This window comes from Pseudophryne corroboree, chromosome 5, assembly GCF_028390025.1.
Source record: "Pseudophryne corroboree isolate aPseCor3 chromosome 5, aPseCor3.hap2, whole genome shotgun sequence".
NCBI lineage: Eukaryota > Metazoa > Chordata > Amphibia > Anura > Myobatrachidae > Pseudophryne > Pseudophryne corroboree.
The window spans coordinates 278,722,919-278,748,623 of NC_086448.1; the positions used below are offsets into that span (position 1 = coordinate 278,722,919).

At 43.7% G+C, this 25,705-nt stretch overlaps 1 protein-coding gene across 1 annotated transcript in view; it reads right to left on the reverse strand.

The window, feature by feature from the left end:
* The window catches only part of CPNE4 (copine 4), a 900,265-nt gene that overhangs the window by 591,273 nt on the left and 283,287 nt on the right, over positions 1-25,705 (reverse strand). Inside the window, exon 2 of the mRNA XM_063922365.1 lies at positions 16,902-17,092. Within this exon, the coding sequence (XP_063778435.1) occupies positions 16,902-17,072 (171 nt within the window). The 5' untranslated portion in view covers positions 17,073-17,092. The remainder of the gene's footprint in view (positions 1-16,901; positions 17,093-25,705) is intronic.

A 25,705-nucleotide genomic window follows, 5' to 3' on the forward strand; every position in this document is an offset into this window, starting at 1 on the left:
TGTGCCTGTTTCAGCTTTACAGCTAGATTTGAGAATTGTTGGTGGTCATCTAGAAGTTACTTTGAATTGTCAGACTTGGTTGTTATATTTGCAACACTGTAATAATCTCTGATGATACTGATGGCGAAGAAACACATCAGGATGAAAAGATGCCAAACAGACTTTATTTGCCTTTTGACACCAGGGGACACAGGGAAGGAATGTGAGTACTATCTTGGCTTCCACATAGGAAACACAGACTAAGGGGTATATGCAATTTGGATTCGACACAATTCGACAGTCAAATCCCGGCCGCCGGGACCCGAATTCGACATATTCAATAAAAAACGGATTTGACAGTCCCGCTGTCGAAAAACGGACCAATTGACGATAGTGTGCGTACTGGATTCGACTTCATGGACGGCACAAAAGTGTTCAATAATCTTGAAAAAAAATACGTGGGGTCCCCACATAACCTCGCGGTCAACCGCTGACCACAAAGTTCCCACCATTGGATACAATGGAGAGCCTATGCGCTACAGTGTATCTCGAGTGCGCCGCCTGACAGCTCAGATGCGCACAGCCAATCAGGAGAGTGCCACGATGTGGCGCTCCCTGATTGGCTGAAGGGACCCTCTTTGACAGCAGTCACGGGGGGTCCCAGCAGTCGGAGAAAGGGGTCCCATGTGTAAACATGGGACCCCTTTCAGTGCGTGGATCGTGTTTGTCATTTTTTTATTTTGCCAAGTACATGGATTACAAACAAAGAAGAGGACCGATCTACACTGGATTGTTGTGAGTATAATTTTATTTACAGGTACCCTGTGGATTCTACGTGGAGAAGGGGACCGACACTTCGTGTCAACATAGGTAAGTATCTGTGTGTGTCGGTGTGCATGTATGTAATAAAGTTATACTGTCACAATGTGTGTGTACTGTTTTTATTTGGGTATTTTTTTTGTAGTAGAACTACAGGTACCAGCGGGCCCGTTTTCCCCCTGCATGCTGGTACTTGTGGTTCTCCAAGTACCAGCTTGCGGGGGAGGCTTGCTGGGACTTGTAGTTCTGATACAAAAAACAATATTCTTTTTTTTGACACAAGTCTATCAGCCTCCCATCCGCCGCCCTTGGATGGGGGGACAGCCTCGGGCTTCACCTCTGGCCCTTGGGTGGCTGGAGGGGGGGGGACCCCTTGATTTAAGTGGTCCCCACTCTTCCAGGGTACCTCGGCCATGGGTGACTAGTTAGTGATTTAATGCCAGGGCCGCAGGGACCTATATAAAAGTGTCCCCCGGCTGTGGCATTTTCTCTCTGACTAGTGGAGCCCGGTGCTGGTGTGAAAAATACGGGGGACCCCTACGTGTTTTGTCCCCCATATTTTTGGCAACAGGACCAGGTGCAGAGCCTGGTGCTGGTTGTTAAAATACGGGAGATCCCCTGTCATTTTTTCCCTGTATTTTTACAACCAGGACCGGCTCAAAGAGCCCGAGGCTGGTTATGCTTAGGAGGGGGGACCCCACGCATTTTTTTCTGAAATTTTAACCCATTCCCACCCCTTTCCACTGAAAAACATGCACTGATCTCTCCATATTATTTTAGTCAGTAAAAAAAAAATATTCTTTAAAAAAATCTATTAAATAATACTTGTGGCTCCTAAATAGACAAACCAAGTAGATAATCCCTTCTAATATAAATAGATATGCTATTAGCAATAAAAAAACACAAAAAAAACCTGTTTTTAAATTTTTTTATTAGATCACGACAGCAATATGAGGCGGAATGAAATTGACGAAATGACTGTCGAAAAGCACTGTTGTCAAATCGACATTCTTCAATTGAATATACTTTTGTCGAAAAGCCGCATTTTTACCATTGCAGACATGTCGAATTTGACAAATGTCGAATTGCAAAAAGCAGAATCTGAAACGGCAGGTTTTTTGTCGAAAAGTACTGTATTGCATTGTCGAATCTAATTCGACAGGTTTTTTTGGTTTTGTTGAAAATGCCCCGTTTTTCGACATTTGCGGCAATTCGACTGCAATTGCATATACCCCTTACTGTATAGTAGATTCTCCTATTTTAGCTGCTCAATAGGAACCACCAGCAGCTCAGGGGCTGATTAGACTGGATATAAGACAAGTGTTTTGGATGATGGGAAATGAATATGATTACTACTGTAACACCATATTTCTAACAAACTGGCTGCTGGATATTATAACCAACATTTTCTATTACAGAATATTCAAATTGTAATCTAGATTTTTTATGTGATTGCTCTTATTTGTATACATTGTATAGACTGTAACACTTGTTTATACTGCACTATATTATTATGGATTGGTGTCACTTCAATTTATTAAACTTATATATTATATATTTAACTTTTAACTGGGATTAATGGTGCGGTGTGGCTCTTCTGATGGTTTGGGGGCCTCACATGCTGATCTTGAGGTGTATCAGGTTGCCAACCACTATTATATAGCATACTATGTACTGTTTAGTAAAAAGTAGGCTTCAGGGATACAATATTGGTGGTCATTCGAGTTGATCGCTAGCTGCATTTGTCCGCGGCGCAGCGATCAGGCTAAAAAATGGCAGTTCTGTGCATGCGTATGCGCCGCAATGCGCACGCGCGACGTACGGGCACAACGAACGATGCAGTTTTGCACAGGGTCTAGCGATGCATTTCAGTCGCACTGGTTGCCGCAGAGTGATTGACATGAAGTGGGCGTTTCTGAGTGGCAACTGGCCGTTTTCAGGGAGTGTTCGGAAAAACGCAGGCGTGGCAGGGAAAACGCAGGCATGGCTGAGCGAACGCTGGGCAGGTGTGTGACGTAAAATCCGGAACTGAATAGTCTGAAGTGATCGCAGGCGCTGAGTAGGTTTTGAGCTACTCTGAAACTACACAATTTTTTTTTGCAGGCGCTCTGCAATAAAAACATTTGCACTTCTGCTAAGCTAAAATACACTGCCAGTGGGCGGTGGCATAGCGTTTGCACGGCTGCTAAAAACTGCTAGCGAGCCATCAACTCGGAATGACCCTCATTGTGCAAACTGCTGTCATGACTGGACTGATTATAGTGCTGATATGCTAAGGTTTGTAGTGAGTATACTTCTTAAGTAATGCCCTGTTATGGCATTAGAATACACATAGAATAGCCTCTGCCCTCATGCCCATTTACTCTGATCTTAATGTTTACCAATGCCACCAAGTGCATTTACCTGTACATTGTTATTGGGTGACATACAGAGGTTAATACTGTATATATTGCATAAGTTTAGCGATGTGCACCGACTCTCGTGTTTTTGTTTTGGATCTGTAATAAACTACACTCACTGGTTTTGGATATGTATTTTATTTTAAATTGATAAAAAGTGCTAAAATCACATAATGTGGGCCTTTTTTTTGTTCCTACAGTATTATTAACCTCAATAGCATTCATCTACAGTCATTTCCAGTCAGTTTTGACCACCTCAGAGTGTGTTTGCAGAAGCCTGCTTATGAATGATGAAGTGTTTCCTATGCACTATGGGCCACACTAAGCTGAACAATTTGTCTAAAGAAACATGCTCCATCTGTAGTAGTTAGATTGATTTAATATGCAGTTGTACATAGTAAAGTACTGCCCAGATAGGCATGTTGACTGCACAGAATGGCAAATGGAAAATTAGTACTTATTGTATGATATGACCCCTTACTGACTGATTGTTTAGATAAAGAACCAAAAGGTATATGAGAGCTATATGGGCTCAAGTGATCACCTTTAAATCAGGTAAACAATGAATCACAAAATGAATGTTAAAATACAGTATGGAGGGAGAGGCAGTCGGGCACAACCATTGGCACAATGTTATGGAGTGCTACCTGTGCCCTGCAGGAACACTCCCTCAAAGCGCAAACCTGACGTTCGCAGAGGGAACCCTTCATCCTGTTGACACAGTCCCAACTTGTCCCCACACTATTACTGCTGTGGGCAGGACAATCTTATTTGCTGCCTGCTGTAAATAAGCCGAAGAGTAAAAGAGACATTCAGACACAGGTGGTACCACATGTATATCTGATACCTATGTGAAAGGTGCCTATGTCCCTGCGTACTTAAGAAGGATCACAGGGAACCAGAAAGGGACTCACCAACTGGTCCCGTATCTCCTGCCCACATCCGCTCTGGCTCAGTGAGTCTTCTCAGGAATCTGTTGTGTACCAATCAGGGACTGAATCACCCTGTAGAGGGAGCTGTCAATGCCCAATTGGATCCCATGCTACTGATTAGATCAGACAGGCAATATAGACCAAATCACTTGAGATCCACACTGGGGGGATGATGTTTTGCCTTGTTTTGGGATCCTAGCCTGGCAGGAACAGTGGCAAAGAGAGGGGGAAGCAGGTATTAATTATCCGGGCCCAGGCTGCTGTTGGGGCCCAGGATGGGCCCACTGGGAGCCCAGGTCCACTGCCCCCTCCTTCCAAGAATACCTACACTTAAGGTCGGCTCCATCTTCTCAGTGATATCTTCAGAAAGATGGAGCCGGCACATTGAAAGCAAAGACTTTGGCACTGTGCCCGAGTCTTTGCACTCTAGTCCACATGCACCATCTTCCCAAATATCACTGGGAGGATGCGGCTGAGGGACCCACTTCTCACAAGCAAGGATTAGAATGATACCCCCTGTAGCGGCCTCACAATTATTAATTTACTTTCAGATGTGTAGACACGCCCCATTTAGGCCACACTCACTGTTCATCACTGGGGCCCGGCGTGGCTCTTTACAGCTCTGGGCAGGAAGACCCGATCCGTGACTAGAATCCATTTGTAAGTAGTAAGTTCAGGTGGGTTTGATTTCCAGGAAAATAAACCCGCTCATCTCTACATATGTTGCCCCAGTATTGCACCTGATTCCTAGAGTAAACATATTTGTGAAAGCAGCAAGGCTGATGAAGTATGTGAGCCTTGTAACTACTTGATATAATGTTTAGTTTATAAAAACACTGCTAGAGAGCTTTTTATTTGGCAAGAAAATGTTAGTGCACTACTTAGCCGCAGGGCTGCCCAAGTCTGCCTCCCAGGTGCATGCACATGTACGATGGGGGTCATTCCGAGTTGATCGCTTGCTAGCAGTTTTTAGCAGCCGTGCAAATGCTATGCCCCCGCCCACTGGGGAGTGTATTTTAGCTTAGCAGAAGTGCGAACGCTTGTGCAGCCGCGCTCTGCAAAAACAGTTTGTGCAGTTTCAGAGTACCTCAGAACTTACTCAGCGCTTGCGTTCACTTCAGCCTATTCGTGTCTGGATTTGACGTCACACACCCGCCCAGCGTTCGCCCAGCCATGCCTGCGTTTTCCCTGCCACGCCTGTATTTTTCCAAACACTCCCTGAAAATGGTCAGTTGACACCCAGAAACGCCCACTTCATGTCAATCACTCTGCGGCCGTCTGTGCGACTTAATTCTTCGCTAGAGCCTGTGCAAAATCACATTATTCATTGTACCTGTACTTCGCGCGTGCGCATTGCGGGGCATACGCATGTGCAGAAATGCAGTTTTTTGCCCTGATCGCTGCGCTGTGAAAATCGTCAGCGAGCGATTAACTCGGAATGACCCCCGATATTCCTTGGCAGTGCGTTGTTATTAGTTCATAGTTAAACAAAATTGTTGCATTTTGTGTGGTTATTTTAACATTTTATTTCAATCGATGTTTCCAAAGAAGAGAGAGACCCAACTGTGGTCAAATGTATTCAATGTATCAACTATGAATAGAGTGAATGTCATCATACAGGAGCATTGCTATTTCCATGCAAAAGGTGAGCAGTGTATGTTATGTCCAGTTTAAGATCATATTCCATAATTTGTCGAATGTGGCATTTTTTTGCTTTGTTTTTTAGAATAACTATACTGTAATCTGGAATTTATTTTATTTCATATATAAAATATATAAAAGGGAAAATACTTTTTTCAGTGTTTGGGGTTACAACTAAAACCATGCAGAAATGGCTGAATGGTTTAAGTGTCCCGGCAGTTTAACAAATACAGATAGCTCTTGGATAGAAGAAAGTAATGCTGCAGAACACAATCCCCATATTCCTCACCCCAGCAGCAGGGCCGGATTAAGGGCCACAAGGGCCTGGAGCTGAAAATATTCAAGGGCCTATTGTGAAAAATGGGGTGTGTGATCAGTGCTGTGTGGGTGTGGCCAAAGCCATATGTGTGTGTACTTCCCCTACGCTATCAACTCCAATATCTCCCTAAATATGTAAAAATATAAAAAAATGCATAAATATGTGAGAAAAATAGAAATACAATCTTAATAGTTATGCTTCATGGCAGACCATGTGGCCAGCTGTTGGCTAATGATCGTCATGCTGCCATGATGATGGGCCTATTTTTATGTGGAGGCCTGGAGCTGTAGCTCCATCTGCCCCATTGTTAATCTGGGCCTGCCCAGCAGGGAATATTAACCAAGGAGGGTTTAGCTGTTCTAAAGTTCACTGGAGAGGGATCTTCTGGTCCACTCCTAGCATGCTTTATGAATCTCTCATCCCCACTATCACAAAATGATGAAACCACACATGAACCAGCAATAAAGTACTACCTATAGCTGCTTCTATCCTGGCAACGTTTTTTTTTTTTTACATAATCCCAAATATAATTTCTTATAAGGGCGATATTTTGGCCATAGCAATTGATGCTTTATTATCATCACTCTACCACCAATGATAATATACTCTTTGCTGTACTCTATACTGTACTGTATACTCTGCAGATCTGTTGAAAAGTAAAGTGGGGTTAAGATATCGTAAACTGCAAAGCAATTAACTTGCTGAGGCATCACTGGTCTTTCTCCCTGCAGTGCACACAGAGCAATTTCTGCTGCTAAATAGTTATTGCTTTCTCTGAAGAAACAGAATACACCATAATCAGAGCCGGCCTTAAGCATAGGCAAACTAGGCAAATGCCTAGGGCATTTGGTATGCTTAGGGGCACCAGCAGCTTCTGATTATTAAAATGATATGCGGCATGCCTATATTCTGTGTGTGACTGCGGCTGAATCTGCATACGAAATGCTACGTTGCAGTGTATTCCTGGAAATCACTGTAATGTAGCATTTCGTATGCAGATACAGCCGCAGTCGCACACAGAATATAAGCATGCTGCATATCATTTTAATCAGCAGAAGCTGCTTGTGCATCCTAGCCACATAGTAATGCAAATAAGGTGTATTTTCTTAAACAAAAGGCGCCCAACGTTAGCAGAGCTGCCAGCTGACTCATGCCAGGCATCTCCTGCAGAACTAGCGGCGGTGCTAGGGGGCACCAGCCAAAATCTTGCCTAGGGCATCATATTGGTTAGGGTCGGCTCTGACCATAATCAGTTATTTAGGCATATTATTTTGCCCGCCATTGCACAGAAGTGTCTGAAGCAGCACTAGATTTCCATTCTATACATTTCCCACCATGTAACATGTAACATCCATCAGTAATTCATAATAAACTAAAAGAAAAGATGCTACATTTAAAAAACTATTTGTAAAAGATTTTCAGACATTTTCCAGACTGACTGAAACTAACATAAATCCCTTGAAGCATTTGCTGAGATAACTCCAAATAGTTCTCTGCTCATTTCATTCCAATGTCCTCTGCTAGTTCTATGCGCTATCTGCAATTTTGTGTAACAATGCAGGCTTCCGATATCTCAAATGACTGTTGAAGTTCTATTGAAGTTGGCAGATACAAAATATAAGATCTTTATGCTTTCCAGCTGCTCTTAGGATTTTCTGTTTGGGAGAAATCTGCTACATGGTTCCAGGAATGCCACTTTGTCACACAGTAATAAGGTTCCCTTTCATACCTACAATATATGCAGTAACCGTGACAGATAACAGAAGAAATTCCTCAAAGGCACGTCACTCCTTAACTTGTGCATTGGTGATGCATGACAAAAGGTAAAAACAGGAGCAAGTGACGTGGTTCTCCAATAAATCTATCACAGTATAATAATGCTCAATGGCAGAAGAAACATGTGTCTTTTCAGGATATTCTTTCAATTAAAGCTATCACAAAAACTCTTGGTGACACGTAAAATGATGAGCATTCTATATTACCCAGCAATTTCCATTTTATTCATAGACTGAAGAATATACAATAGCGCATAAGAGAAGGAACATGAATATTTATCTGGAAGGAAACCTATTAAATATGACAAGTTTCTCCACCAAAGATAACTGATAATAACACAGAGAAAGATACAGATAATTCTAAGTAAAATCTTTATTGCAAGGAAAAGAAAACACTTTGATCATTGAAGAACCATTATTTCTTTTTTCATTTTAGATTTCTTTCTTCCAAGGAAAGGTGTTATCACTGAACCTCTCTGTAGATGAGCTATTTTACACAGTACACAAAAAGGAAAGATTTATCAAAATGGGGTGTGAATGTGCTTTTACAGCTTAGAATACATTTGAACATTAAGACATTTATCACATACATTTTTTTTAAAGATTTTAATGCTTAATTCAAAGATGTTTGCACACCCGATGGTTTCCGTACATCTCCGATAGTGTTAGATCTGCAGATGCCAATCTCCTTCTGCGAGAATGTTTCCAGGACCAGAGACGCCTGGTTGATAGGCTGCAGCTTTCTGGGGGAGATGTGGGGGCAGTGATAGGCAGTGTTCCATAAACTGGCGGGTGTCATCTCATTTTTCAGGGTGTGTTGAAGCCAGTGGCTCATTTTTCAGGGTGTGTTGAAGACAGTCCTTGGATTCAGCTGCATGAATTTCCTGGTCATCTAAGTACCTTGAGAGTTACTCAGATGACCGATGTTTGCGCTGATGATCTGATGCTGCATCCTCAAGAGAGAAGTTGGAAGGAGGCTTCAATTTACACAAGATGCCACCTGCAGCATTAGCATGTTATCACACAGCCCACGCCTTGTTACTGGGACATCTCCAGTGTGAATGCGCAAATCACTTGGACATGGCCACGGTGGCCATTTTCCAAATGATTTGTGCCCAGACTGCTGGGCCGCCACTGTGGGACTTTGGAGGGTTAAGTATAATATATATATGTGCAGGGTGTGTGCCCCCTGCATTGTATTGTATTGCAGCTGAGAACAATAGATGAAAGGCTTATGCTAATAAACCTTGGTGCACCTAGGCGCAGCACAGAAGCCTAGATGAGCGAGGCTCCATCTTTAGGTGCACCATGTCTTATTAGCATAAGCCTTCATCTATTGTTCTCAGCTGCAATACAATACAGAGAGAACAATACACCAGGGGTTTAAATCATTACAGCAGGGGATTAAGTCCGACTGCCCTGGCTCAGTTAATCCTATTAAAGGGATAGATGAGGATGGCTCCATCTGAATTTATCTACATAAAAAGGTTAATCCAGTTAGGTGCGAGTCTGCAAGTGTGAGTTTGTTTCATGAAACTCGCAGACTTTGCACAAATGTGTGCACCTGAGAATTTGTCAATCCAATTCAAATGCCAATTCAAATGCCAATTCACGGTACTCATTGTGAGGGTGTGCAAATTTTCTACCACATGTGACCTGGGAGAAGTGGGGAACCCCCAAAAAGTGACAACTTCATCAGCAGAATCATATATAAGGCTGTTAGTGGGCATAAAGAAAGTACTGAGGTGTCAAATGGCTGATTTATGCATTTTATTTAAGTAAAAAAATTATAAAAGCCTACAAATTTTGCTTAATTACAAATGAATTAAACTAAAAATGCAAACAAAAAGTAGGTAAAAAGGTGACTTTGGGGTAATTTGAGGCAACTTAATTTTTTTTTCCAAAAATGTAAAAAAAATGATAAAAAGCAATTATTTGTTGTAGAAATAATTACTTGATTACATTTGGGGTGCATAATCTATTGAAAAAGTTGATTTTCAGGTAATTTGAGACCACTTTTTTTTTACCCCAATAATGACAATTATTCAGCTAATTAAGCTAATAGAATACCTCCAAATGCCTAATTAGTCATGGAGGGGACGGGGGCAAGAGGTTCTGAGGCAAGACCCGACATTTTGACCTTAAAATAACAATTTTCTCTACCTTTTTACATCCTCAGGAAGGTGCCCACAAGAAAATACTTATTTTCTCTGAAAAAGCAATGTGAGAACTGCTCACACAGACAAGAAAACTCACACCTAACTGGACTGACCCCAAGGGACAAATGTAATAGAGTGAGAGTATCAGAAAGTGAGAGATTTGGTAAGGGTTTTCAGGTTTTTTTTAAAGTGGCAATCATTCACACTGCAAAACCAGGTTGATCTTGCTGTGTAAATGATTGCCACTTTAAAAAAAAACCTGCAAAACCATACCAAATCTCTCACTTTTTAAAACTCTCACTCTATTACATTTGGCCCTATGTGTTGAAAGTGTTGTCCCTCTCTGGACTCACATGGCTGCAGAGGAGTTCTGCACCCAGAGACAGCACTCACTGTGAAGTGACTTTTTGAATTCCTTTTATATCAGCAGTAGCAGAGTGGGGCACATTACAGGGGTGTAGTATGGTATGCCGGCAGCCGGGCTCCCGGCGACCAGCATACCGGCGCCGGGAACCCGACCGCCAGCATACCAACAGCGTGGTGAGCGCAAATGAGCCTCTTGTGGACTCGCTGCGCTCGCCACGCTGCGGGCACGGTGGCGCGCTACGCGCGCCACGCTATTTTATTCTCCCTCAAGGGGGGTTGTGGACCCCCACGAGGGAGAAAAAATGTTGGTATGCTGGCTGTCGGGATTCCGGCACCGGTATACTGTGCACCGGGATCCCGACAGTTGGCATACGGAAGACCACCCCATTACAGTATGTATACAGTGTCTGCTGCACAAGTGTCATGTATAATGAAAGAAATGAGAGCATCACATGTGCAATGCAGAGCAACTGTAGGGAGGGGGCACCACCATCTATTTCACCTCCAGGCGCCTGGTATAAACTTATGACCCTGCAGCCACTGTGTACAAAGGCCCTCATTCCGAGTTGTTCGCTCACTAGCTGCTTTTAGCAGCATTGCACACGCTAGGCCGCCGCCCTCTGGGAGTGTATCTTAGCTTAGCAGAATAGCGAACGAAAGATTAGCAGAACTGCTACTAAATATTTTCTTGCAGTTTCTGAGTAGCTCCAGACCTACTCCTAGATTGCGATCAGCTCGGTCCGTTTAGTTCCTGGTTTGACGTCACAAACATGCCCTGCGTTCGGCCAGCCACTCCCCCGTTTCTCCAGACACTCCCGCGTTTTTCCCTGACACGCCTGCGTTTTTTAGCACACTCCCAGAAAATGCTCAGTTACCACCCAGAAACGCCCCTTTCCTGTCAATCACTCACCGGTTTAGCAGTGGGACTGAAAAGCGCCGCACGAACAACAGCAAATCTACTAAGTTTTGTGTAAAATAACTTAGCGCATGCGCTCTGCGTACCATGCGCATGCGCATTTAGCAACAAATCGCAGCATAGCGAAAATCGGCAACGAGCGAACAACTTGGAAGTACCGCCCAATGGTGAAAAATGTATATAACACATGTAACTTTGACATGGAAGGTGGGTCCCTCTCATCTCTGGGCCCCATAGCAGCTGTACTCCTAAATAGAGTACCTGTTAAAAAATGAGTTACTATTTTTTACTTTGTAGCATATTGTGCTTTTTAAGCACTAACATTAATACATGTTGTCATTTCCTTAGTGGACTTATTATTTTATAACATTTGTTTTCTTGTTAACCTGTAGCTAAGGGTCATTCTTTCGTATGCTAATGAGTACATCTGGTTTTTAATAATCTTGTAACAGTACTTTATCAGTGACTTTTCCCCTTAGCACACCCTGCTCTCCAGCAAATTGTTCTACCACCCAGTGTGGCAGTTATTAACAGGGGTTAATTCCCCTCCAAAGGTGCAGCCGAAAATTATTTAACAGAAGTGACTGCACCAAACACTCTCCCTTCCTCCCTGCATATAAAAGTACACACGTTCACCCATTCTCTCTGTGGACCCGGGGCTGCCGTCTGGAACTTGGAGATTTCACTGACAGCGACCTGACAGCAAGGAGGCAAAGTGTATATGAGAAAGATAGTGACACCTTAAATGGTAAATTATTTAATGACTTTTCGAAAGAGGAATTATTACTTTATTTTAAAGCTGCCTAAAGAGTTTTCTTCTTTATTAGAACTAAAATAACCTACATTTTTTGGGACAAATCCAACTAGGAAATTGAGGTATTGCCAGAACAGCCTCATACTGTAGCTAAAGGATTCAAATTACTAAAACTGCATGATAAGGTCTTTCATAGAGAGGGTTAAAGCTTTCGAATGATGCTCTTCTAAAATTATTGATATCTAAATTGAACAAAGAAATAATGCTTTAAAATATTTTAAGAAAAATGTAGCTATGTGTAACATGTTATAATCACACATGAGCACAAAGGCAAATCAAGATCTCAGTATGTAATTACAAATCTTCTTGACAAACTGAAGAATGATAAAATACAGATGGCTGAGATAATCAACACTGTAAAACGGGTATTTGTAGAATTTGAGGAATTAATTTATCAACGAGTGATAAAACTTGTGACTGATAAAACTCATTGCGTATGATAAATGGTGCCCAGACAATCAGCTCCTAGCTGTCATGTGTTTAGCTTCTGTCATGTGTTTGAAAAATGACAGTTGGAAGCTGATTGGCTGGAGCACCATTTATCATACACAACAAGTTTTAGCAATAATTAATGTAGGCGCACAGAAAAAAAATTAAATTGTATCGGCTGCTGGTCTAATAATACATTTATTAAAAAAAACATATATGTTATATTAGCAATACACACTCATTATATCCATGGAACACAACATTAAAAACAAGATTTAATTCATAGCAATAGCTGGTTTGGTTTAAGCAGGTTAATGGTCTGCATGCATATGCTGTCGATTAGTAGCAACAATATTGGTAAGTGCACAGTCTGTTAGTAAGGGCTCAGTCTTTAGTGAAAAAGATATATAATAGGAGTAGTTATTACCTCACCCTCCGCTGGAGTTTTAAATGTAGATATTTTCCTTTTAGCTGCCAAAAGTTCTTACAAAGGTGTAGGTGAGCTCCAACTCGTTTTAAAGTCACCTGTATGTTGCTGAGTTGGTATATTAGTATCATCCTGATGAAAATGGAAGCGCTGAGTGGACCATGCAGTCAGTCTTTTCCAACACTCAGTCCATAAAGGCAATGCTTACACCACTGACAGGGACGTGCAGTGAGCTAAATGACGTGCCACGAGTCCACACCCCCTTGACACGCGGCACGCCCCGTACATCGTGACTGTGTGCCCCCCGCGCGTTCATAAATGTCCGGGCCAAAACGTAGGCCCAGTCCGTTGCTGATCAGGGTTATATGTACAAGGCAACTGCGCAGTAGCAGCGGTGGTACGACACATACGCAAAACTCCAACTTCTATGGACTGCATCGTCTGCAGCCCATAGAAGCTGGTTAGGGCTGACGAGGCAGGGAGTGGCTTCCTACAGGCCTGACAGTCACAGAGGGAGGAAACACCTCCCAATGGGACTGCCTGTAGACTGGAAGGTAGGACTTTCAATAGGAAGTCACTGCCGGTCACAGTGTAGCCAGTGCAGTATCATGGACTGCATCTGTCTCACTGAGCTGAGGTAGTGGATTTTACCTGGGGAAACTGCACTCTTGCAGTCCATAGGTAAAATCAGCCACTGCTACTAATAGAAACTTCATCTGTAGTCATAGTAAGATTACTAATGTGCAAAACAATGCAGCTGATGTATGTGCAGTTGCAGCCAGACCACTTGCAGAAATCCAAAACCGAATCTGGTGGCATGTTACATACAGTAAGATACAGTATATATCCTTTTTGAGATCCCAGAAGTAACATCATCATGGTGCAAATGCAGACTGGGGCAAAAGGATTGATAATGGTATCATGTCATTAAGACCTACCAGTACTGCTAAAAATACCTCTAAGCTTTTGTTCATATATGTCCCCTGATGAAGTCTGTGTTATAAACACACATGATCTTATTTATTTATTTATTTATGTATTTATTAATTGGTACTATTTTGTGTTTAATATGTATATGTCTGTAAGATCATCTTTATTATCTGAAGTACAAATCAGGTCACTTTAAAGATGACTACACCCTAGCACAGTAAAAAGTGGTACCGAGCAAATACTGTACCACTTGCTCACATACTTTTGAATTTATATATGTGCGTGTGTGTGTGTGTGTGTGTGTGTGTGTGTGTGTGTGTGTGTGTGTGTGTGTGTGTGTGTAAGGAGCTTTTGTTTTTGTGCATTGCAGGTCCCCTTATAAACCTGTTAAAAATAAACTGAGTATTTTACTGATCTGATGCAAAACTTAAAATGAAGAAATTAGGAGAAGATGACAATTAGTTCTGCCTCAAGGAAATTAATTTTTTATAAAAGTCTTGAGTGTAGTGGGGTATATCAAAATTAATTCAGGTCTTAGTAATTGCATTTCTGAAAAGGAAGGCATTGAAAAAATAAATTGGCATTGAAATTAGTTATAGATAAGTCATAGATCTATCAGTCATATATCATGATGAATACTGCTGCTACTACTACGGCTACTATTACTTTTACTACTGCTACTACTAATCCTACTGTTACTGCTGCTGCTGCTGCTACTACTACTACTACTACTACTACTACTACTACTACTACTACTACTACTACTGCTGCTGCTACTACTACTACTACTTCTACTACTACTACTACTACTACCACTACTACTACTACTACTACTACTACTACTACTACTACTACTACTACTACCACTACTGCTACTACTACTACTACTACTACTACTACTACTGCTGCTACTACTACTCCTACTACTACTACTACTGCTGCTACTACTACTCCTCCTACTACTACTACTGCTTCTGCTGCTACTACTACTACTACTACTACTACTACTACTACTACTACTGCTGCTACTACTCCTACTACTACTGCTTCTGCTACTACTACTACTACTACTACTACTACTACTACTACTACTGCTACTACTACTACTACTACTACTACTACTACTACTACTACTGCTGCTACTACTACTACTACTACTACTACTACTACTGCTTCTGCTGCTACTACTACTACTACTACTACTACTGCTACTACTACTACTACTACTACTACTACCGCTACTACTACTACTACTACTACTACTACTACTACTACTACTACTACTACTACTACCACTACTGCTACTACTACTACTACTACTACTACTACTACTACTACTACTACCACTACTGCTACTACTACTACTACTACTACTACTACTACTACTACCACTACTGCTACTACTACTACTACTACTACTACTACCACTACTGCTACTACTACTACTACTACTACTACTACTACTACTACTACTGCTGCTACTACTACTCCTACTACTACTACTACTACTACTACTACTACTACTACTACTACTACAACCAACAGTAACAATAATAAAGTTTATCAATATCTGTAGTTTTAAATGGAAAATGTTGCCTTTCAATTTCTACATGAGATGAAAAGTGAGAAATAAAATACATATTTACTAATGAAGGGGAGAAAAACTTGAATGCACCGTGTGTGTGTGTGTGTGTGTGTGTGTGTGTGTGTGTGTGTGTGTTTGTAAACATTTGTAGTTAAAATACTAATGACTTTTATGTTCTAGTACTGATAGATAATTTTTAATTTTACCATTGCTAAATTGATTTAGAAAAGAAAAAGTAATTAATCTGTTTTGTTTTTTAATCATAGATGGAAATTAAGTAGGCTGCAATTAATCTTCCGTGATGTGTGACCGCAAAGTATAGCTGTGCACATCCTGAAAATATACATATATACATAAATATATTTTCAGGAACTGGAGATCTCTGCAGTCAAGCAAGCTGCCCTCCCACCGGAAAATGATGGCTATTAAGACACTTCCACCGGGTCTCCTTCATTCAGCCCAATGCCTCCTTTCTACAGTTTAGTGTTCTTACCTCCCGTCCCATCTTCCACCATCTGTGCAGTAAAACAGTAATTAGCAGGAATCTACCACTGGAGGATGGGTAGGGGCCCCCAGTGCATGCAAGATGCCAGCAGCACCAGTTTTTATCCTCATCACCAGAAGGTAAAGAACTTTACCATTCACTGTAAATGCACTGACAAGTGGTGGTAGGAGATCCACCTTGAGACATACTGAAGACTGTCTTAAAGGACATGTTATAATGACCTAATGAAGAGGCATTTGGGAGCAAGCACCAGCACTGGTGTGTGTAAGTCACCTATATCTCTGTGAGGACATATTTATACATTTTTTGATTCCCAGGAACATACTGAAGTTCTGTACAACTCCCCACAGGAGACCAGATGAATTGCTATGACTAAGGACCATTTAAATAGCATGTGCCTATTATACATAAATCATATTTAGAAATATTTCTAATATCAGCTATACAATCACAGTGAAATGGCAGTCTTAGTTATATTGAATCCCTTTATTTTTCTATTGGGATAAAGAAATCTAACTTAATGGGTGGTGTCTTTGAGTTAGTCTAATGTAAGTTGTAATAAGACCCTTAATCAAAGGTTGGCCAGTAGTGGCAAGTGAAGTGCTATTTGCATATCTTTACCCATAATTATTGGGATTATCTCTTCTCTCCTTTATTCAGTGAGACTAGGCATGTTGTTATGAGGCACTTTCTAGCTCGTCTTATTGTAAATGCATCATATGATTACTCACATCATAACAACTACTCTTTGGTCCTCTTCACCAAATATGCCTCACTTCTGTTGCATTCGCCAATAGCTACTGGTGTGTTTGACTGTTTACATTTATTTTAATTAAGTTTACGTTAATTAAACAGCAAATAAGTTATAAAGCAAGAGTCAAGGATGAGTTGATTTTGTAGCCTTACCTCAAACCATTGTCCATGAGACTGCATTTTCAGTATAACACAGGGATCTGGCTTGGAAAGTGCATCTCTGTCCGATATCCCTTTGCATGAAACTCTTAGTTCGACCTTAGTAAGACAAGGACTGTTGAAAATTCCAAGTGTGTTGGCTGCTGACTCATAGATGTTGCTCATTTTTTCAATAAATACTCCACCTGGAAAAATAAAACAATATATGTTATTCTTAAACACACTTATTATTATTATTATTATTATTATTATTATTATTATTATTACTACTATTACTATTATTTATATGGTGCCACATGGATTCCACAGTGCCTAACAAAGTGCCTAATTCAGATCTGATCACAGCAGCAAATTTGTTAGCTAATGGGCAAAACCATGTGTACTGCAAAAGGGAGGAGGGGGGGGGGGCAGATATAACATGTGCAAAGAGAGTTAGATTTGGGTGGGTTATTTTGTTTCTGTGCAGGGTAAATATTGGCTGCTTTATTTTTACACTGCAATTTAGATTTCAGTTTTAACACACCCCACCCAAATCTAACTCTCCATGCACATGTTATGGCTGATCCCCCTGCAGTGCACATGGGCCCTCATTCCGAGTTGTTCGCTCGGTATTTTTCATCGCATCGCAATGAAAATCCGCTTAGTACGCATGCGCAATGTTCGCACTGCGACTGCGCCAAGTAACTTTGCTATGTAGAAAGTATTTTTACTCACGGCTTTTTCATCGCTCCGGCGAACGTAATGTGATTGACAGGAAATGGGTGTTACTGGGCGGAAACACGGCGTTTTATGGGCGTGTGGCTGAAAACGCTACCGTTTCCGGAAAAAACGCAGGAGTGGCTGGAGAAACGGTGGGAGTGCCTGGGCGAACGCTGGGTGTGTTTGTGACGTCAACCAGGAACGACAAGCACTGAACTGATCGCACAGGCAGAGTAAGTCTGGAGCTACTCTGAAACTGCTAAGTAGTTAGTAATCGCAATATTGCGAATACATCGGTCGCAATTTTAAGAAGCTAAGATTCACTCCCAGTAGGCGGCGGCTTAGCGTGTGTAACTCTGCTAAATTCGCCTTGCGACCGATCAACTCGGAATGAGGGCCATGGTTTTGCCCATTAGCTAACAAATTTCTGCTGCGATAAGATCTGAATTAGGCCCAAAGTACATAAACAAATGTGCAAAACAAGAAAACAATGTACAAGTGCAAGACAATGTAAGACAAATACATGGCATATTAATATTGATGTATCAGGGGAAGGGACACTGAAATAATTATCAGGATGGCAGAAACCCAGGGTTAGGTGTCATAGGAAGTATGGAGTAAAAAATAGTCTAAGAGAGGGAAAAGCACATGAGGGGAGAGGGTGCTGCTTGTGAGAGCTTATATTCTGAAGGGGAAGGGCAGACAGACAGGAGTGACACAGATGGGGTAGAAGGGAGCCATGTAGCAGAGGGTTAGGATGAGAGATAGGGTAGAAGTGAACATGTATCAGAGGGTTAGGATGAGAGATCGCCGGGTTTGATGAAGAAGTGGGTCTTGAGAGACCATTTGAAGTTTTGTAGAGAGGTGGAGAGCCTGATAGGGACAGGTAAAGAATTCAAGAGGTAGGGAGCACCTTGACCACAGTCTTGGAGGCAAGAACAGGAGGAAGTATAAGAGGAAGTTGGCAGGAGAGGCAAAATGAATTTGTGGAGCAAAGAGGGTGGGTGGGAGTGTAGAGGGAGATAAGGTCAGATATGTAAATAGAAGAGCAATGGATGAGGGCTTTGCAAGTGAATGTGAAAAGCTTAAATTGGATTTGAAAGTAGGGAAAGGGGAGCCAACGTAGTATGCTTGGAGAAAGATGAGCCAGGTAGTAGCATTGAAGATATATTTGAGTGGAGTGAGATGTTTGTCAGGGAGGCCAGATAGGAGGAGATTACAGTAGTATAACCTGGAGATGACCAGTGAGTGGATGAGGGTTTTGGTAGCATCCAGGATGAGAAAGGGTCTGATCCTGGAAATATTTTTGGGATGGAAATGGCAGGACTGCGAACTGAGTATGTGGTTTGAAGGGAGAGGGAGGACTCAAGGATAACTCCAAGACAGCTGTTACGCACACCAGTGCTAACAGGAGTATACCGGTGTATGAACAGAGAGGGAAGCGAAGCAAACGAACTCACAGACAGTATAACATAACATACACAGGAGGTGTTGGAATAACTAATAAACACAAAGTGAACGGAGAAGCCCAAAGGCTCAGGAATTGGGTGTCTCCCTAGTGTCAGGAATGCTCAGATGGAATAGAGCGGACAATTAAGCGATGTGTAGTGATTTAACATGTGGAGCACCTGAAATGATGTTGCTAAGAGCAACAGAAAAAACCCCAAAGGGTTACCAACGGGTGTGGGAATAAACTCCTTGGTCAGAGATAGAAATATAGACACAAGGAGAGTATCCACAATCCTAACCCCCACTTGCAGGGCACAGGTTCAGCTTACTGCCACCAAACTGACACCTGGACGCCCTGCACAGTGAGGGAGGATTAAGCAAGCAGGTCTGAGAGTACAGCCGCAAACCTGCTGGGTTCACAGAATAGCAAAAGAACCCAAGCAGGTCAAACAACTGACTCCAGTTTTACTGCTAGGTCCGGATTGGCAGAATGAAGTACCGAATCCCAAGGCCTATTCGCAGTAAGCAACAAGAAAATACAAAGTCACACAGTACTAGCTAACTCTCTGGAACTGACTAACAAACAAAGATTCAGCAGCATTTGCCTAGCCTGAGAGGATGGTTTATATAGCAGGTGCTGTCCACGCCCCACTCAGACCTCACAGACTGTGAGCACAAAACCAGCACCGGATTCCCTGCCGTGCACAGAGCCTGTAACCAATACACAGTAAAAACCCGGACCGGAGTATCAGCTGCGCTCCGGTTACTTCGCTAACACTTGCCTCCCGGTTGCCATGGCGACGTGGCAGCACAGAGCAGGAGATCCTAACAGTACCCCCCCCTCTGACGAGGGGTCAAAGAACCCCTACCACTGGGTTTATCGGGGAACTGCGAGAAGAAAGAGCGCATCAGTCTGGGGGCATGAAGATCACAACTGCGCACCCACGACCGCTCCTCCAGGCCATACCCCTTCCAGTGCACCAAAAATGACAGCCGACCCCGAACCATCTTGGAGTCAAGAACCCTTTCAACCACAAACTCCCTCTGACCCCGTATCAGAAGAGGAGAAGGTCTTCCACTGGAAGAAGGATTACTAACCGCCAGTTTTAAAAGGGAAAAATGAAATGTTTTATTGATACCCAATGAACGGGGCAGATCTAACTGAAATGCCACCGGATTGATAACCCTGGTGATCTTATAAGGGCCGATGAACCGGGGGCCAAACTTATGAGATGGCTGTCTCAACTTCAAATTCTTGGTGGACAACCAGACGAAGTCTCCTAATTTGAAGCTGCAGGGTCTTCTCCGCTTATCAAAAACCCCTTTGGTCACTAATGACACAGACACAAGGGCTTTCTTCACTTTCCTCCAAATACCCCTAAGGACCGAAACAACAGAGGAACCACCAGACGTGGAATCCAGGGGGTCAAAAGAATTGGCCTTAGGATGATGCCCATACACACAAAGGAAGGGAGAGATCCCTGTAGCAGAGTGAGCCGCGTTGTTATAGGCAAACTCCGCCATGGACAGATGAGCAACCCAGTCAGTCTGACACTTGGATACATAACACCTGAGGAACTGCTCCAAGGACTGGTTCACCCTTTCAGTCTGCCCATTAGACTGTGGATGGTAGCCTGACGACAAGCTCACAGAAATCTGGAGATCAGAACAAAATGCCCTCCAGAATTTGGCCACAAACTGGGATCCACGGTCAGAGACCACATCAAGTGGCAACCCGTGGAGGCGCACAACATGCTGCATAAAAAACTCAGACAGGCGTCTGGCCGATGGCAACCCAACCAGTGGAACGAAATGCGCCATCTTCGAAAACCTGTCAACGACAACCCAAATGGCTGTCATCCCCGAAGATTTGGGCAAGTCCACCACAAAATCCATGGAAATGTGGGTCCATGGCTTAGACGGAATAGAGAGTGGATGTAATGGGCCGACAGGAACCCCTCTAGGAGTTTTATTTCGGGCACAAACGTCACATGCCCGAACCCACTGATCCACATCCCTAGCCACCGAGGGCCACCACACCGCCCTAGACAGCAACTCCCGAGTTCTGGCAATACCCGGATGACCTGCCGACCTCTTGGCATGGAATTCCAGGAACACTCGCTGTCTTAACCTAGGAGGCACAAACAAGAGACCTACCGGAAGGTCTGGAGGAGCCTGCTCCTGTGCTCTAAGGACTAATGATAAGAGGTCCTGGGTAATGCCCACTTTAATACATGATGGGGACACAATGGGCAATGGCTCCTCGGTGGTCTCTTGAACTGGAGCAAAACTCCGCGAGAGCGCATCAGCCTTGATGTTTTTTGACCCAGGGCGATATGTTATCAAAAAATTAAAGCGAGCAAAAAACAAAGCCCATCGTGCCTGCCTGGCATTGAGCCGCTTCGCTGACTCTAAATATGCCAGATTCTTCTGGTCGGTGAGAATTGAGACCACAAACTTAGCCCCCTCAAGCCAGTGTCTCCACTCCCCGAGTGCATCCTTTATAGCCAACAATTCCCGGATACCCACATCATAATTCATCTCGGCAGACGAAAATTTACGGGAAAAGTAAGCACAGGGATGAAGGCGATTATCAGACACCCCCATCTGAGAGAGCACTGCCCCAATACCTATCTCAGAGGCATCCACTTCTACCACAAAAGGACGCTCTGGATCTGGATGTCGCAGCACCTTGGCCGAGACAAATGCCCTTTTGAGACGGGCAAAGGCCGCTTTGGCCTCACAAGACCAGTGAGCAACATCCGCCCCTTTCTTAGTGAGTGCCACCAAGGGGGCCACTATAGACGAAAATCCAGCGATAAACCGTCTATAAAAATTTGCAAAGCCCAGAAAACGCTGAAGCGCCTTCAAACTAGTGGGCTGCACCCAATCCAGTACTGCCTGTACCTTAGAACCCTCCATTTGGAAACCTTCTGAGGAGATAATATACCCTAGAAATGCGATTTGCTGGACTTCAAACTCGCACTTCTCCAGCTTTGCCCCAAGCTGGTGGTCTCTGAGTTTCTGGAGGACTAAGCGTACATGCTTCCGATGTTCCTCCAGGGAATGAGAGAAGATTAGGATGTCATCTAGATAAACAACTAAGAATCTATCCAAATATTCCCTGAGCACATCGTTCATGAATTCCTGGAAGACTGCCGGGGCATTAGAGAGCCCAAAAGGCATCACCAAATATTCATAATGCCCTGAGTGGGTATTAAAGGCAGTCTTCCATTCATCCCCCTCTCTTATTCGGATTAGATTGTAAGCACCGCGTAGGTCAATCTTAGAAAAATTGGTGGCAGTACGAAGCTGGTCAAACAAAACCGAAATGAGAGGCAGTGGGTACGAGTTTTTAATCGTGATACGGTTCAATTCCCTGAAGTCGATGCAGGGTCGCAACGAACCGTCCTTTTTACCCACGAAAAAGAACCCCGACCCAACTGGGGACTGTGAGGGTCTGATAAATCCCTTAGCCAAGTTCTCCTGAATGTACTCTGCCATAGCCTGAGTCTCAGGACGTGACAGGGAGTACAACCTGCTCTTGGGAAGCTTAGCATCCGGCAACAAATCAATGGCACAGTCATAGGGGCGATGGGGAGGTAGTACCTCCGCAACTTTTTTGGAGAACACATCCACAAAATCTGCATAACATCCTGGCAATCCTGGCAAACTTAGCTGCGAGAGCCTGACTGGAAGGCTCAAGCAACTCCTGAAACAATCACTACCCCAACTAAGAATCTCCCCAGAGACCCAGTCAAATTGAGGGTTATGGGCCCTTAACCAGGGTAACCCCAAAACCAATGGGGCAAAAGAACAGACAGTCACATAAAAAGACAATTTTTCAGAGTGTGTGGCTCCAATAAACAAAGGAATTTGGCTGGTGCAGGAGGTAATTTTACCCTGGGACAATGGTTCCCCGTTTAACCCACAGATCTCAATCTCTGATGCCAAAGGTACTGAGGGAACAGAGTGTTCCAGGGCGAATTGACGGTCCATGAAAACCCCATCGGCCCCACTGTCAACAAAGGCCTCAGTCTTGACAGTTTGACCGAGGATCTCCAAAGTCACCGGAATGAGAAAAGTCTTTTTAGGAAATTCTGACTTCTGGCCTGACAGGATATTTCCCATCACCCTCAGGCCCTGAAGTTTTCCGGTTTTTCTGGGCATGATACTACAACATGACCTTTATTCCCACAGTACAAACCCAAACCCTGCTGTCTCCTCCGCGTCTTCTCACGCGAGGAGAGGCGGGTAGCCCCAATCTGCATAGGCTCCTCGGAATATTCCTCAGAGTCTGAGGTTCCCTTGGGAAAAAAGGAAACTGCGGTTTTCCCTTTCAAGCCTACGCTCTCTCAGCCGTCTATCCACCCGGATGGATAACTGCATGAGCTGATCTAAGCTATCAGGCGAGGGATATTGTACCAGTTGGTCCTTTATCTGGTCAGAAAGGCCCCTTCGGTACTGGTTTCTCAGGGCTGGGTCATTCCACTGGGTATCATGAGCCAACCTCCGAAACTCCGTACTATAAACCTCAGCTGGCCGTCGCCCTTGCTTAAGAACCGTAATCTCAGCCTCGGCTGAAGCCATCTTGTCAGGGTCATCATACAAAATGCCCAGTGCCGTAAAAAAAGCATCAACACTTTTAAGCGACGGACAGTCAGGCTGTAACCCATATGCCCAGACCTGTGGGTCTCCTTGTAGCAAGGAAATCACCATGCCCACCCGCTGAATCTCCGACCCAGAAGACTGGGGCCTAAGCCTGAAATATAGCTTACAGCTCTCCTTGAAACAAAAGAACTGCGAGCGATCTCCAGAAAAACGATCCGGGAGATTTACTTTCGGCTCCTTAACCCCTGAACTTGCCGCTGCTGCTGCGGGAGCTCCGCTAGCGGCCTGCGGGGTGTTCATTTTAATGGACATCTCATTAAATTGTCGAGTCAGGACCTGCACCTGATCGACCACCTGTTGCAAAGTATTTTGAGGGGTATGCTCCATATTCCCACAAAATTTCAACAGGAGTAGGGCTGCTGAATATGTTACGCACACCATTGCTAACAGGAGTATACCGGTGTATGAACAGAGAGGGAAGCGAAGCAAACGAACTCACAGACCGTATAACATAACATACACAGGAGGTGATGGAATAACTAATAAACACAAAGTGAACGGAGAAGCCCAAAGGCTCAGGAATTGGGTGTCTCCCTAGTGTCAGGAATGCTCAGATGGAATAGAGCGGACAATGAAGCGATGTGTAGTGATTTAACATGTGGAGCACCTGAAATGATGTTGCTAAGAGCAACAGAAAAACCCCCAAAGGGTTACCAACGGGTGTGGGAATAAACTCCTTGGTCAGAGATAGAAATATAGACACAAGGAGAGTATCCACAATCCTAACCCCCACTTGCAGGGCACAGGTTCAGCTTACTGCCACTAAACTGACACCTGGACGCCCTGCACAGTGAGGGAGGATTAAGCAAGCAGGTCTGAGAGTACAGCCGCAAACCTGCTGGGTTCACAGAATAGCAAAAGAACCCCAGCAGGTCAAACAACTGACTCCAGTCTTACTGCTAGGTCCGGATTGGCAGAATGAAGTACCGAATCCCAAGGCCTATTCGCAGTAAGCAACAAGAAAATACAAAGTCACACAGTACTAGCTAACTCTCTGGAACTGACTAACAAACAAAGAGTCAGCAGCATTTGCCTAGCCTGAGAGGATGGTTTATATAGCAGGTGCTGTCCACGCCCCACTCAGACCTCACAGACTGTGAGCACAAAACCAGCGCCGGATTCCCTGCCGTGCACAGAGCCTGTAACCACTACACAGTATAAACCCAGACCGGAGTATCAGCTGCGCTCAGGTTACTTCGCTAACACTTGCCTCCCGGTTGCCATGGCGACGTGGCAGCACAGAGCAGGAGATCCTAACAACAGCGTACTTTAGGGCTAGTAGAGATAGTTGTGCCACCAATAGATAGAAAAATTGTTGGAGGCGAGGTTATGCAGGAGGGTGGCGAAGAAGATCACCTCAGTCTTAGACATGTTAAGTTTATGAAAGCGCTAGGACATCCAAGAAGAGATAGCTGAGAGACAGCTGGAGATACAAGTGAGGAAAGAGGGAGAGAAGTCAGGGGAGGAAAGGTAGATTTGAGTGTCATCAGTATAGAGATTATTTAGGAAGTCAAAAGAGTGAATGAGCTTACCTAAAGAGGATGTACAGAGAGAGAAATGGAGAGGTCCAAGAACCTTGGGGGACACCTACTGTTAGGGGAAATGTGCGAAAGGTGGAGTCATGAGAGGATACAGAGAAGGAGTGGTCAGAGAGGTAGGAGGAAAGCCAAGAAAGGGCAATATCATGCAGACCAATGGAGCAAAGGATTTACAGGAGGAGAGAGTGGTCCACAGTGTCAAAAGCAGCAGAGAGGGTCGGGAGAATAAGCAGAGAGTAGTGACCCTTGGATCTGGCAGCATGGAGCTCATTGCAGACTTTCGTGAAGGCAGTTTCAGTGGAGTGGAGAGGACAGAAGACAGACTGAAATGAGTCAAGCAGGGATTGGTAGAAAAGAAAGGCAGTAGGGTGGTTGTAGACAATACACTCAAGAAGTTGGAAGGCAAAAGGGAGGAATGAGACGGGTCATAGTTGGATAGAG